The sequence below is a fragment of the Octodon degus genome, unplaced genomic scaffold (genome assembly GCF_000260255.1).
Source record: "Octodon degus isolate 3935 unplaced genomic scaffold, OctDeg1.0 scaffold00039, whole genome shotgun sequence".
In the NCBI taxonomy this organism is placed as follows: Eukaryota; Metazoa; Chordata; class Mammalia; order Rodentia; family Octodontidae; genus Octodon; species Octodon degus.
In genome coordinates, this window is record NW_004524615.1 from 11,020,973 (window position 1) to 11,036,862 (window position 15,890).

Sequence of the window (15,890 nt, forward strand, 5' to 3'; positions counted from 1 at the left end):
ATATTGCTTATCAGGGAAAGGAATCTGAGAATGGCTGCGACCCACTCCACACAGCAACCCTCCCAGGGCTTCTTCCTGTTGTATATATATATATATATATTGCTTATCAGGGAAAGGAATCTGAGAATGGCTGCGACCCACTCCACACAGCAACCCTCCCAGGGCTTCTTCCTGTTGGTTTAGGTTCAAAGAGCCTATAATGTTCTCTGGGGCTCCTTTAATGCCCTTCTATTTTCTGTGGCTTCTTTCTTATCCTCTCATTTAATAGACTTTTGTGACTGGCTGAAAGTAAAACAACAATCACAGTTTCATCCTACGACCTTACACTTCAGACTCCCTTGCCATTGCTTGAAATAGAAAGAATGAGCAGAGGTGCCTCGCAGTGAACAATGACTGGAAATTTTGAAGACTGCAGGAAGACTACAAAGTCAGTTGATTCAATTCCATGTTATTGTAAAGAAAGGCCTTTGTGGCTCATGGTCATGTCGTCCTTCATGCCATTGGTACCTGTGTGTCAGTCAGCTTTGCATCACTGTAACCAACAACCTGGCTCACGGTCTCAGAAGAGTCAGTCCCTGGCCTAGTGGTCTACTTCTTTGAAGCAGAGCATCATGGTGCAAGGGAGAGGGGGTGGAGCAACGCTGCTCATCAGTGGCCAATGGGAGGCAGAGAGAAAGCAGCAAGCCAGGGAGCAAAGAACTGGGACCAGATTAGTCCCCAAGAGCCCACCTCCGTGATCTAGCTTGTTCAGCGAGGCCCCACATCCTGTCTCCATCATATGCCGGTAATGCCATCAAATTACGATCTCATCGGTGGATGAATCCACAGTGAAGTTAGACCCTCCCTTGATCCCATCACCTTCCAAAAGCCCATCGACAACCAAGCCTTCTGCACAAAGAGCCTTTTGGGGAACATACCATACCCAAGTCATGATAATTTAGCTGGCCAGATGTAGGTAAACTGCAGCCAAAATAATGCTGATCCCTTACTGTTCCCATTCTCCAGAGAAACGATTGCATCTGGAAAACAATGCCGAGGACACACCTGCACCTCAGCCCCAGAACTCTCTGTCCTAGAAGCACCCAGGTTGTCCGTGTCGCCCTCCATCCATGCTTAAAGCCTCAACTTTATTTAAGTTTTCTTTCCTTTACTGTTTTTGGTTTCATTTACTACCAGATTCTGGCATTATTATTCATAAATACTTAAGATTTTCCACTTTTTTGAGAGCCACTGGCTACAGAAACCTAAAACAGAGAATCCCTGGCAAAGGAAGTTCAGTGTGAGGATTTAATGGAAACAGAAATTGAAGAGAAACTACTTTGGCACTTGCATTTAGCTATGGCAAGCTGTTTTCATTTTCACTAATTAATCTAAAGGTCACTCAAAAACAAAGGCTCAAGAACAAAATCCTGCACGCAGGCCGCAGCACTGGTGGCTCTTCAGCAGTGTTTTTCAGTTAACACTTGGAAATTTCTGTCAAAATCCAAAGTGCTTTGGAAATGCCAGTCGCTGCCAAGTAGTGGACCCGGCTCTTCATCCTGCATGAAAAAAAAATATCCCAGCACTGTGAAAATTGAAGTTGTTTTTCCCCAGCGAATGTTAAGAAAAAGAAAAGGAGAGATCAGTTCATTGGTAATTCTCACAGCAAGAGCAAAGAAACACACAATAACACTTCTCCCTCGGTGGTGGTTATCTGTGAGGAGGAACTTCTGACTTCCTGTGCATCGGGGGAAATCACCTCGGCCAGGCCAAGGAAGGCAGTGAGTTCCAGGGCATCAAGGAGCACAAGTTAAGGGAAGCAGAAAGTAAAAAATTTGACAACCACAAAAGGGAGTTGGAGTTTGATGAAACATAGAAGAAAATCCAGAAGCACACAATAGATAAGATTTTCTCCAAGAAATTACTCTGGCTTTGAAGAGTGACAGGCAATCCCCACGGCAACCTCCCTTTGCTGAGACAATATTTTTGGAACAACCCATTGGACAGCTTTTTCTCACGTTTCACAACACTCACCCTTCCTTCCACAGGAGGTGAAAGTACACAATCATTAAGTGCTTGGTGGGGTCTGTGCAGATCATGAAGAAGAACACAGGAGTGGCTGGCCCCCTCTCCTTGGGATAAAGGACTCCTTTCCTGACTTCCCAGAAGGGCCATTCCCAACCTTCTCCTCAGTCCCACTCCCCCTCCTATGGACAGCTGAGAGGAGCTTCTTCCATGATTAAAGCATCAGCTGCATTTCCTGAGACCACCTTTCTGCTTTGCAAGAGAGAAAGAAATCAGGCAACAGTTTCTGTTCCATTTTCTCCACCCTACTGACATTAAACCTGAGCTGCCTTAAGCAAAGTGCTGGCTAACATGCTAAGAGGTGAATTTGGCTTGCCAGTAGTAAGAATGGCCCACTGATCCCCGAAAATGAATCCTCCCCTCAGGGTCAAATCTCCACAGTGGGCGAGTCTAGGGGTTCCCATTGCTCTCTGGCCTGCACCCCCGATATTTCTTCCCCACTGTCCTCTCCATCTTACTGTTTCCTGGCTAGTCTGGAAGCCCATAAGTCTCACCGAGTCCCATGAGTCCGAGACATGTGGAAGGAAGAGAGCCTTCCCAGCCCCCACCCTGTGTCCTGGACTTCTTAGCAGAGTGTGAGAGTTTCCCCCTTGCGTGCTTCCTTTTGCTAAGCATATAACAAGTTGCTTCTCAAGGCTCCAAAACTCACACCTAACACATGCACAAATTAACGAGGACTGTGATAAACCTAATTACTATGTCTTGTGTATCATTTTTCACTTCCAAACGTCTTCCTCTTTTGTTCAGTCACTCCATAAACAAGTACAGAGCACCGCTGGTCCTTGGCCTCTCTGCGAGGCCACAGGAATCCGAGAATGAGCAGGATGGGAGCTGCGCACTTGGTGATGGTGTGAAGAGGCTAAAACATACAGGAATGGGTGGGTGTGAGAAGTACTGCGGGCAGTGCGAGCAGCACCCAGTCCTCCTTACAGCGAGAGAAGGGTGAGAGACAGGAAGTTGTTCCAGGCAGGGAGACCCCGTGGGAAGGTGTCCTGTGCATGGCAGGACTGTTTAGAGCAGCAGTGTAGAGCAGAGATTAAGGAACGCAGGGTTCCAACCCTCATCTGCAAAGTAGAACTAGTTCTTGTTTTCAAGATCTCTTATGAGAATTAAATAAGATAAGGTGTGTTAAAAGCCAGCTTCACATCTGCCACAGACTGAGGCTGAGCCCGCCTAAACCAAATGGGTGAACTGCTGTTGGCAAGCCCTATCAGTTCTCAAACTCAGCCAGCGGACTTCTGGTCCCCCAACCTAGAGGAAAGAATTACTTCTACAAATAAAGCCTTCCGTTGTAGCAGCCGGGGTGAGCCCAGCGTACTGCACTGATCAGACTTGCTTTCCTCCTTGGGTGTGAGCTGATGTTTCATGGAGTTGGATTTTTGTTGATATTTCAGCTACTGCTTCACTGTCTACCCAGGGTCTTACATTCTCAAGAAGTAACGTAAATTGTTCTGTAAAATTCATTATCCTTACATCCTCACTGATTTCCATATGGCAGTTTTGTAACTTTCTATATGATTATAGTGTTAGATGATTTGTTCTAGTAATTCTACATAGCAAGTTATGCAGCCTGATATATAATTTGCAGAATAAATGTTTAGAAAGACAGAGAGATGCGAGAATGAGATGGAAAGGAATAGAGAGGGAGACAGAGGGGGAGAGAAAAAGAGAGACAGAGAGAGGGGGAGGGGAGAGAAAGGGGGAGAGAGGGGGAGAGACACAGGGAGACAGAGGGGGAGAGAGAGAGGGGGGGAGAGAGGGGGAGAGAGGGGGAGAGAGGGGGGGGGGAGAGAGAGAGAGAGAGAGAGAGAGAGAGAGAGAGAGAGAGAGAGAGAGAACCTTTTTTTCTTCTCTAGGACATTTACTTTCTCCTGGAATGCTTTTTCTAAAATAATAGCTTAGGAGCTCCACAGAATTATTCAGCACCTGTCTCCAGAAAAACAAGGAGATGAAAGGAGTTTTTTAATTTAATTTCATTTAATTTGGAAAGTAAAAACAAAAGCAAGAACAAAAATCAGAAACAAAGACAGAGATAGCACAGTGTACACTGATACATATGTTACACGTTTTCAGACCAAGAATAGCTGGCAACAATGATTGATATATTATCTATTTTTATCATTAAATCTGTTGCTCAGATTAACAGATATAGTTGTGTAAGAGTGGACATGTGATTGCATATTACCACTTGCTTTCAAGAAACCTTAAATTTTTGTTCTTACCTCTCTTTTTTACCTTTTAAAAAGTTTGTTTTAGAGAGAGTATAATGATAACTGATGTGGCATCAGAAATGGTACACATTTAGAAGACCATAACAGGTATTCAAGCATGGTTGTTTTATTGCACATTGCTGCCCTGTAAGGACCACCATGACACAGCCACGTGCTGTGTCTTAGAGATAGACACAAGGTGGCCCTGCAGGAAGAGCCTGTGTCCATCACACCGGGCATTTGTGTGTTGAAACCCCTTTAGGTCACTGAGAGTACACACGTCATAGGAAATGAAAAGAGCCGGGTGTGGTGGCTCACGCCTGTGATCCTAGCCTTCCAGAGGCTGAGACAGGAGGATCACACAAGTTCAAGGCCAGCCTGTGCTAGAAAGTGAGCCCAAGGCCAGCCTGAACCACATAGTAAGATCCTGTCTCCAAAGGACAAAAATGAAGAGAAAAGGGACGGGGGAGATAAGAGAAGAAAAGAAACACAATATCAAATCGAAACACTGTTTATTGAGATTTTTGTAGAAAATGGTTGAGCTCAAAATAAAATATGGCTGTGTCTGAATGCCCAGCCTTTCTCTGTGTGGTGTGTTGGGTGCAGGGTGAAAACCACTTTCCCACCTTCAACTAACGAGAGTGGGAATTCTCCATCCGTGATCATCTTTGCAGAATAATTAATTGTGCAATTTGGTTTTAGTTTGTCATGATATGTAAACAGTTTGTATCCCCAAGCTGTATGTTTACTGAAAGCCAAAAGTAAATCAGTGTTTGAATAATGATTTTTTAATGACTAAAGGAGGCTTTTAATTAAGAGGTTATTGCCCTAGCTCCAAAACAGACACCAAAGACTCGAGTCATTTTGACAGCTATCTTTGAAATACATAATTTGGTCTGGTTTTTAAACTCTTCTCCCAGTGGAGCACAGTCTTATTCACAGATTTTATTCCTTGTTGTTATGCCAGTCTTGATGTGCTGTGCTTATTACTAATAATAATGTTCTTATTATTTGTACCTGAAGTTCAAAGACTGCTTCCTTCGATTACCACCATGGAGTAGAGTTTGAATTCAAGGGCAGCTGCATGGTTAAAGGCATCTGACATTTTCTCTAGAATCACAAATCCATGTGTCTTTTTCAACTCTGCAGATTTCCTTGACTTTTCTGTTTATATGAACCATAACCATTAAGTCACTGGGCTTTTGCTTCTGTAATTACAATCTGCCTACCATATAGTCACAGTTCCTTCCCAGGGAGAGTCATGTATTAAACATATGCAAATATTTTTCAGTAATTAAAGGTACTGTTCTTCCCTCATACTTTACATTGTGTTATCATTATACCAGGCTAGATGATGTGTAAAATATTGGAGATTTGACCAAATCAACAGTAAGCCCAACTACTCCTTTAGTGAATAAAGCATTGTCATAAAATATAAGTGTGAAAACGTCAAGTCAGTTAGTTTCCCAATCATTTAGTTTCCAGTTTTATAAGATTCTCCTAGCTATCAAGTTAGCTCACTTAAAAATAATCAAATTAATTTCTAATTTTTAATCTTGTTCATATTTGTTGTTTTGAGGTTAACTAGGTATGAAACAATGTAAAACAGAAGAGACTAGAGAATAAAATTTAATATTAGTGCATTCTTCAAGTATATTTCAAGCAACGACTCTGCATAGTGCTAGACGCTGGAGGGAAATAGAGTAGACAAGGTCATTGCCGCCACCACGTGCAGCAGAGTGGAGTTCCCAGAGAGACTCCGAGCCATTGCACACAAGTTGGGGACCAGCTTGTGCTGCTGCTCCCGGAGCTCAGAGAAGAGGAGGACTGGCATGCATGTCGGAGCTGTGGGAGTTGTCTGTGCTTTTGACTATTTGGATGCATCTTTTAATTCCTGCCTCATGTTTTTACAGAGTAGGGTTTATAATACTGAAATAATTTAAAATTAAAGATCTTGACCCATGATCTGAAACTTCCTTTTCACAAAATTCATATCCTAAGGCACATTTCAAAGCCTCATGACATGACATTATAATGGAATTCACCTTCATATACATCATAATATGACCGGTTTAATCCTACTGCCACCTACACAAATCACTTTTTAAAATCCTTTCCTTCCCAGCATAATGTCAACTTCATAAAAAGTTTATTTTATAGAAACCTCTTGCCATACACATGATATGTCATGTAAATTTAGATATTAATTTTCAGTTCATGGGTGCATGAAAAATTCAAATGTAGTCAAATGAGGCACTACCTTCAACCTATGCAATTTCAAGTAATTGCTTATTTCCAATGACTATATTTTATGTGGGAGACTTGTTCAATAAAGTGGCTCATTACAATAATTACACTATACCTTCCTGGCAGAAATGACATTCATTAAGCCCTATTCATTGGACCAAGGTTTTGTGTTTCATGGCCATATGTTCTTAAAATGCTTTACCATTTATTATTAATCTGTTAGCATTTTCAAAGTGAGCAAAGAAAAATAAGACCACTCAAACTCTTTTCCCCTGTAGAAACAGAAACGTATTGTTAATATTTCTAATCAAAACTGTAGTCAAGTATTACAGTATTTGTGGTGTTCCTTCTTAAGTCATCGTCAAAGGTTTCATTCTGCAGGTAGTGGACAGATGGAAGCTATGGTTCTTTAGGGTCTAAGCTAGCAGTAGCTGAACCTGTAGCACACATGCCTTAGAGGGTTGTTTGTATCCCTGAAAAGCTTTAAAATGTTCACTATCACTGAAAGGATTGCAGCCTCTCAGAGGCATTTAACATTTCCTGAAAGTCCTGTGACTACTTATAGGGGACTGAATTAACTGAAATATTGTTCTAATTAATTGAAAGTTGTAATTGATCCCTGATTTTAAGGCAATAGAAGGTATAAAGCATAAATAGTATGACCTGGCTAGCTTTAGTAGATAAGAAAACTAATAGATCTTTTTCGGTGCTTCAGATGTGTTATTCTGACAAAGAATTATATACAGAAAATAGGTAAAAAGATCAGGTAATTTAACTTTACTGCTTGATAGTTTGTAGTGGACTAGATTGAGTTCAGGGCCTTGCATTTGCTAGCCAAATGTTCTACCAGTGAGCTATACCGATAGCCCTTCTTATTCTTTCATATTGATACTAAATTGACCAGGATGGAATCAAACTTGTGATTCTCCTGCCCAAATTCATAGACAACACTTGGGAGGCATTCACAAGTAGGTAATACACAGGTCCTAACTAAAAGCAGGTGTGGAGAAGCCAATAACCATGATTGGCATGGGATTGGCATCTGTGCTGGTTAACTTTTCTCTCATTGCTGAGAGAAAATACCTGATGCTCTAAATTAAAGAAAGAAAAGTTATTTTAGCTCACAGTTTATGGAGGTTTCAGTCTATAATCAGCTGACTCCAAGGCAGGCTGGATTGGCACAGGGCCCACAGTTCCCTGCTGCAGAAGAAAGCAAAAGCAGTAAGAACAAAAGAGGTAAGGAGGTAAAAGGGAGGAGCAGGCCTCTTTCCCTAACTTATGCTGTATTCAGGCTACCTGGCCTTGGGCAGGTGTAGCACTCACACTGCCAATCCTAGCAGGAGACAATGAACCAATCACAAACTCTAGATTCGACCACAGCTGAAAAGCCCACCCTTGTGACCACATGAGGCTTTGGGCAGACATCCAGGCACAAACTATGACAGTATTCATGGTGACAAAACCAAGGTGAGTTACAAAGCATCCGTTATTTATGAGAAAAGGATTCCGCCTCCTTAGAGCCTCCCTGAAGAGAAATATCCAAGAATGGAATAAAGATTGAACAGGCCAGGTCAAGAGCGATGAGGAAAGAGCAGACCCAGATCAAACCAAGGGGGCTAGGTAGAAGGGTGGGGACAGAACCAGGAAAGTCCAGCAAGATACTCTGTTATTCACTAAACAATGGGACACAGCTCAAGTTGGAAGAAAAATAATGAATTGTGTGGGACACTAATTTTGCCTTTATTTTTTATTTTTATTTTATCTATTTATTTATTTATTTTTTGTGGTATCAGGGATTGAACTCAGGACCTTGTGCTTGCCAGGCAAGCACTTATTCCACTGAGCTCTCTCTCTGGCCCCAATTTTGTCTTTAGAAAATGAGAAAACTGTCGAAGTGGAATCCCTTACAAAAGTCTATTCTAAGAAAAAAGAGCAAGGGCCAGCCAAATAGCTTAGCAGATTAAAGTGCCTGCAGGGGTTCAATCCCCGACCCTGTAATACTGGCCCCACCCCCAGGGTGCACTGAGATGGCAATTGAGACTGGGCATGGTGGTGCGTGCCTGTAATCCCAGCTTTTGTGAGGCTGTAAACAGGTGGATCACTATGAGTTCAATCTAGTAGTGAGACCCTGAACACCCTGTTGATCCTTCCCTAAAATACAGGGGGAAAAAAGGAAAAGCGCAAAAGGCATATTATAAAAGCATGCTCATAATAGCTCTACCTATAACATTCTATTCCAAAATGAGTTAAAAATCATTAGGAACTATATAAAACTGAAATCACAGCATATGCAAGAATGAGAAAAACTCAGAAACAAAGTACTGAACTCAAAGAAGTATGAAGTGACTAGACACCGTAAGAGCAATAAGTGGTAAAGAAAAAGAAAATGAAATTGCCCATGCCTTAAGAGAAATAAAAAGTGAAGAACAGGAAATTTTTCAAGAATCAAAAAGAAAATGAAGAAAGAAGAAAAATGACTTGCAAGAAAATGTCAAATTGGAGAAAGTCAAGTAGGTCTAACATTTATGTTATAGGGGTCCCTATAGAAAAATGTCACAGCAAGAGACCACAGCAAGCACTAAACTTTTCTGAAATAGAAAAAGATTTGAAATTATTCATTGGAGGCATCCACCATGTACTTGAAAATATCAACTGGGAATAACCACAAACAAGACGTCCTCTAGACAAGTTACAGAACTTTAATTCAAAAGAAAATAGGGCTGGCCAGATAGCTCAGTGGATTAAAGCGCCTGCTTAGGCAGACAGAGGGACCGGGTTCGATCCCCGGTGTGCTGTGTTGGCCCCACCCCTGGAGCACACTGAGATGGCAATAGAGACTGGATGTGGTGGTGTGCACCTGTAATCCCAGCGCTTGGGAGGCTGAATACAGGAGGATCACTAGAGTCCTATCTGTATAGTGAGACCCTGTAGACCCTGAACAAAAATGCATTTAAAAAATTTTGTGTGTGTGTGTGTGTGTGTGTGTGTGTAAATTTAAAAGAAAATAATTTAATATCTCAAAAGAGACCTGTAAGGGAAGAAGTATTGGATCATCATCAGACTTTTTAGCGTCAATAATCTATATCAGAAGAAACTAAAGTAATATATGAAAGATTGCCAGGCAGAGACTGTGAAAGTCAGGGTTTTTGGTTTTTGCATCCTGGAAAACTGACTTTCAATTTTAAAACAGATAATTTAACAACCATTTTTAATTAGCTATATTTGTTTGGAAAATCCATAATATATCTACTGTTGTATGTTACCCTGTTTCTGACTTTGTTTCTGCTATTTGTTATTGCTTTTGTCCTTGCTCTTCAAAATAAAAGAAAATTAAATTAAAAAATAAAAAGGACAGGAATTTGTTATCAGGATGCCATCATATAAGCCATGTAGTATGTAATATTGTTCTCCTGAGCCCTTCCTAGGGAAAGTACTACAAAACATGCTTCATGCCAGCAAGTAAATCGCAGAATTCACTCAGATGCTGATGGAAGAACTGGGGAGAGCCATTCTTATGTACAAGCTAGGTTACAGGAGGACTGAAATAGAGTAAAATATGTCAGAGCTCTTTTCTGTATGATACAGGGGCAGTACAGGGTACAAATGTGGAAAATGGAAGGATATATGTAAAAACTTTTGAAATAATCATTAACTGTCTTGGTCGTGTTCGCTATTGTTATTCTGAGATTGTTGTCCATAAAGTGTGAAATAAAACTAGTAGTGATGAGAGTCTGATTCTACGATGCCTGGCATCCTTGGTAATCAAGAATTGTAAGGCAGGAGGAACAAAAGGAGAGGGATGTCACATAGAAGAGTTTAGGTAAAATATTTGTGTGGAATTTAAAGTGAGACTATTAGAATCAGTTTGACGAGTCAAAGTTCCAGAGACAGTGACCATCAGCTCAGTAGCAAAGAGTGTTGCTGGAATCTGGATTGTGTTTTTGAAAAATCACTTCCCAGTAAAGAAATCAGAGCTGATCGGAGGAGGCCAGTAATCTGCATAGGAAGCGGATCTGACCTCAGAGCATCTTCCCCTGCCTGCCCTCAGGGAACCTCGGCACCCACCCCACGGTAGGTAAGGTCCTGTCAAAGGCACCAGGGAGCTACCTCTAAGAGCTCTCAGTGAGCACCGAGATCACACAACCTACGGTAAAAATAGCAGATGCAATAACTGAATCCATCAACTCTGTCTAAACCTCAGTTCAAAATGATGTTTTAAAAATAGTAACTGGTCATCAAGAGAATGCCTGAAAATCAATTAGCTACACAAAACAAGGTAAAGGTCATGAAGCAAGCACTTACCTTGTTTTGTCCATATGAATCCTACCTCTAGGCAGCCAGATGACACAAGAGCTAAAGTGCCTCACGTGGAAAGCATTCCAGCTAGTAAATAAGAAGGAAATGACAACTTTGCCAACTTAATGAATTCATAGATCTTTGGAATGAACATCAATGCTGTTTATATCACAAAGACAAACCCAGGCAGCAGGTGACTGCTGGCGAAGGAGCAGGATCACACGCGTGTCCACAGGAATGGGTCAGCCAAGTGTGCCTGAGGACCTCTCCGGATCCAGCTCCCGTTTGCAGGAAAGGTGGTGGACAGAGGAAGACCCAAAGTCACCCCAGTGTATGCACTCAGCAAAATCCAGATTCCTGGAAGCCACAGGTGCAATGTCCCAGGTTCTTTGACTTAGGACATTGCCTGGAAATCACTGGCAGCCACACCCGCTGCCTCTTCCCGGTCCAGATTACTCAAGCACAAATAACTGAGCCAATTGAGTTGGGCTTCTTGGCTCTTGGATCCTGTGTTCAAGTCAAAATTCTGGAAACTTCTTTTAAATTGAAAGTTTAACATTTTAAAGATAGAAATTTGTATTACTTTAACATTTAAATTAATTTATTTGTTTTTTATAACTAATTCAATTAAGGAATTGTCACCTGTGGAGTGAATATTTTGAATTTACGATATTATTTTCCAATTAACCTGTTTTGTTATTCAGTGCAAAACCTATGTAATTATGCGTCCTTTGCTTGGCTTTTAAATCCCCACATCTCTGATGCATTTAGCTACAGAATGAATTACTACTGATTTCTTCAAATTTCTTATCATGAGACAAAAGTTGTGTTCTTTGCTTTACTTCTGGTTATTGCCTGTATCCTATAGGACCAGGAGAGGGCGCTGCAGAGCAGTGTAGCCCAAGAGTTCTTCATAACTAGTTGAGACGGTTCTTTGCTAAAAAAAAAAAAAAAGCACAGCTTTACTATAGATGTAAGAACTGAAGAGAAGGGATAACTAGATAACCACTGTAGACCTTTACTTACTGAGAAAAAGAACAACTGAGATATATGTCTATATACTGCATCTAGTATAACAAATGCATACATACCAAATATGTACTTTAAAAATACCTATTTTATATTTAGAAAATATGTATACCTTATATTTGATACACATTACTTTTATATGCATGCATATAGGTATATATCCTTTCTTCTTTCAAGAACCTCCTAAAACTGAATCTAATTTTTTTCTATTCCATGTTTTCTTCCTCCACCTCTGCTATTAGTTACAGGATCAGCTTCCAAGTGCTCCCATGTAGGGCTTACTGCTACAGTTTGCTTTTATCATTTTAAGCTCAGAACAAAGGAGACTTTGTAGCCTTTTAGCAACTTTTTGCAGTGCCAGAATCACTTGAGGAAACACTGCCCTGGATACTGTCCCGAAGGCTTTTCCTAACACGGGAATGTGTCTTGTGTCTGCCGCTCCACTGTAGAGAAAGCAGGGAGGTGGTTGAACTCAGGCTGCTGCCTCCAGCGGGGGAAGGTGGCTAAGGCCCTCACCGCCCTCCAGGGTGAGCTAAGAGCGGGCTCTGGAGTCCCTGTAACCTGGCTCTGTCTCCCAACCGCGTGTGTCCGGAGATGTCACCAAAGAGAATCCTCTGCCAAGCCAGGGGGTCTTTTAGCCCCAGAATCTGTGAGTAACATCCTTAGGAGATGTGCTACCAGCTCAGGAGATTAAATCAGGGCCCCGAATCCCCTCTCTAGGGGAGGGGAAAAGATGTGTCAGCGCTTCCTGTCCCATCATTGCAGATTGCCTCTCACATGCTACCAGGAAAACATAACTTTATCCACTGTTGTGTCCCTGTCTCTACATTAATCTAGCCTCTGAAGAGATTTCATGAATAATGAAATGCAGTTTTTCATTATGAAAAATAAATAAGTAAAAGAAATATTCCGGCTTTTCTGATGAAGGGGAAATTGCCAGTGTGCTCAGTGATTCTCCCCTTCCTTATAGGTCTCCTGGGAAATAGGAAAATTGCGCTGCAAATTATGATGTTCCTCTAGATTGTCACTTTGTGATTTGCTTTTTCCAGCTATAGCCCTGGAAATACATTGGTCAATGCCAAAGCATTTATTTATAGCTTGATTTGTAGATTGCGGCTCTGTGCCTTGGTATCTCAACCTTCCTAATCCTTCTCGATAAGCCCGTCAAGTGGTGTGTTTATGCTGGACACACCTGCTTATATTGTCTCCTGCTTCTTTTCCTTCCTTTAACTTTTTTTTTTTGTTTGTTTTTTTGCGGAACAAGGGATTAAAGTCAGGCCCTTGTGCTTGCCAGGGAAGCGCTTATTTTACTGAGCCCTCTCCCAGCCCCTCATTCCTTTAACTTTGGTTAGAGCATGTTATGCCTCATGGTGCTGCCTCTCATGCATGGCTTTCACACCGAGCTACCACTGCACTCATTGACAGTTTACCCCAGATCACTTGACTGGGCATATATTTCCAGCTTCACTCACAGAGTCTCCTTTGTCCTTCAAGGCCCACGCAACATCCACTGCTTCAGCAAACTCACTGTGTCTATCCCAAAGGCCTGCATCTCCCTGGCCCATGTAACAGCTCCTCTCAGTCCTCTTTGCTGTCCTTACTACCCAGCACTTGAGCATCTACTGTATTGTCCTTGTCACTGACGACATCATGTGTGTAACCTCACTAAGCTGTTTGACTCCAGACTCTAAGGCCTCTGATTCCTGGCTCTTTAGCTGCATTGATCACTATTAGTATGCCATGTGTCAGTAAACCTAATAGGATCCATTGAAGACAGTGAGCAGGTGTTCTGCCGTTCTTAGCACTAGTCAGAATCCTGGAGTTGTGATGTCCAGCTGTTGTTCTTAGAAAACTACCCCTGATAGTGCCTTTCCTTGTTTTCTTTCCTTCCCTTTTTCTGGCTGTCCTTGTCCCCTTTTTTTAATGTATCTAGTACAGGGTCTACACAGTCTCACTACACAGGTCTGGCTCTAGTGATCCTCCTGTTTTCAGCCTCCCAAGTGCTAGGATTACAGGTATGTGCCACCATGACCAGTCTCAGTCGCCGTCTCAGTGTGCCTTGGGGGCAGGGCCTACACAGCACTCAGGGGATCAAACCCTGGTTCCTGCATGTGCTTAAGCAGGCACTTTAATCTGCTGAGCTATCTGGCTGGCCCTCGTACCTTGCATACCTGCCATTAACCCACCTTCTGTGGCTCGCAAGCAAAGCAGGGCTGAGTCTGAGGAGTATGTACCCGGTCTATACTGGGCTTCAAGGATTTCCTTTAATCCTTTTCTCTAGAATAGTTCCTCTGCAGTCAACCAGTAGGTCTCCTCGAATGTCCATTTTCTGATTCCACACCTGTGGATAAATCAACCCCTAACCTTATATTCAGATTAGCACTGGATCCCAGGCTAAAAACCACCAGCACGAGTTACTAAACAGTCATGAATAAGGAGTCCAATGTGAAGTTCTTAGGAAACTGAAAAGGCTGTTTAGATGACGGCCAGTATCAAAACCGGTGACACATGGTGACTCTTCATCCAGGAGCAGTGACATGCAGCTCTCAGGTTCACTTGCATTTTGCTCAAACAAAAGTAAAACCCAAAAGGAATATTGAGCAACAGAATCAATGATATGGTGGTGCACTGGTGACAAACACTCTGGCTTACTGCTTTAGTAGTGCTATCTACTTAGTGATGTCTTGGTGTGTTATTCTTTGACGTTCCGCAACTAAAGTCAGTTCTCTCATGCTTTCAGCTTCGCAAGTCTGTGTTCAGCATCAGAGCGAGGAATCTTCTGGAAAAGGAGACAGCAGTCACTAAAATCTTGAGGTAATAACAATCATTAATGACATATATTTACACATAAGTAGGATTATATTAAACAGAAAAGGAGCTGTTTTAATGAATTAATTTTCTGGGTATAAATATTTTATTCTAGAAAGTAGCCTTGAGTACCTATCTACTTATAATGATGTGAAAGACATTACTAGCATCCTTGTTGAAAAGCAACATACTGCCACAATAGGCCATTTCTCTTCTTTCAGATATTTACACATAAATTATAGACATAAATGATTATAAAAAGATGAAGATACCTTACTGTTACATTTATACTTTATATCTTTTGTCATATTCAAAGCTAAAGACATAATTGTAAATATAATGGTAAGAATGCAAATAGTTTTATTTTATTCTTTATATTAATTTACTGAGAAAAATCGCAATGAAACAGTTTCAAAACAGGTTAGTAGGACAGTTACAATAATTAATACATTGCATATTGTTGTCTTAATAGTAATCATTCATAATACAAGATGCAGACCTGATTTCTTGTCTAAACAGTATTATTTCAAAACTTTCTCCTCATTGAACTAAGAAAAAGTAGCTGTATATCTATACTAACTATTTTGTATATACAGATATATATTTTTTTCACTACAGAATGGTCCTTCATTTATATCCCCCTTTTTTGTTTACTTTTGTCAGACATGGATGGGTATTCCATTGCCATTCAAATATTGTAGGTGCATGAATTCAGCAAAATAATCCAATATAGACCAGCAGTCCATAATAGTAGTGGGTTATCCACAGGACTGGCAATGTCAGAAGTTGTTTTCTTGAGCCTTTTACAGCTCAGCATATTAATAGGGCTTTACTTTTTATACTTCATTTTTATACATTTCTACTAGATGGTTAAGACCAAGATAAAGCAAGACCTGTATAACAAAGAATGTAGCAAGTAATAATTTAAAAGTTGATTATGTTAAAGTGATCAGGATTTATCAATCTATTAATACATTTATGAAAAATCATTAGAACTAAAAGCATGCCTGTCTTGGAATGTTTATTAAAACATAATTGTTATGTTTCTTTCTAAAATATACCTTGAAATGAAGTGTTAATAAGGAAAATTAAGCTACCCATTTACGAATGTCAGGCTGCATGCTATTAAAATGGTCCATATGAGCACACAGAGCTATCAGCTACAGAGTAATGTGATCAGTGTGAAATGCGTGAGTGTTTGGAATTCCATCTACTGCTGCATGTGTTAAGTTGACA

The 15,890-nt window shown here is 41.0% G+C and overlaps 1 protein-coding gene across 1 annotated transcript in view; it reads left to right on the forward strand.

Moving 5' to 3' along the window:
* The window catches only part of Nalcn (sodium leak channel, non-selective), a 357,549-nt gene that overhangs the window by 275,164 nt on the left and 66,495 nt on the right, over positions 1-15,890 (forward strand). The window contains exon 16 of the mRNA XM_012514741.1: positions 14,587-14,660. Coding sequence (XP_012370195.1) covers positions 14,587-14,660 — 74 coding nt within the window. The remainder of the gene's footprint in view (positions 1-14,586; positions 14,661-15,890) is intronic.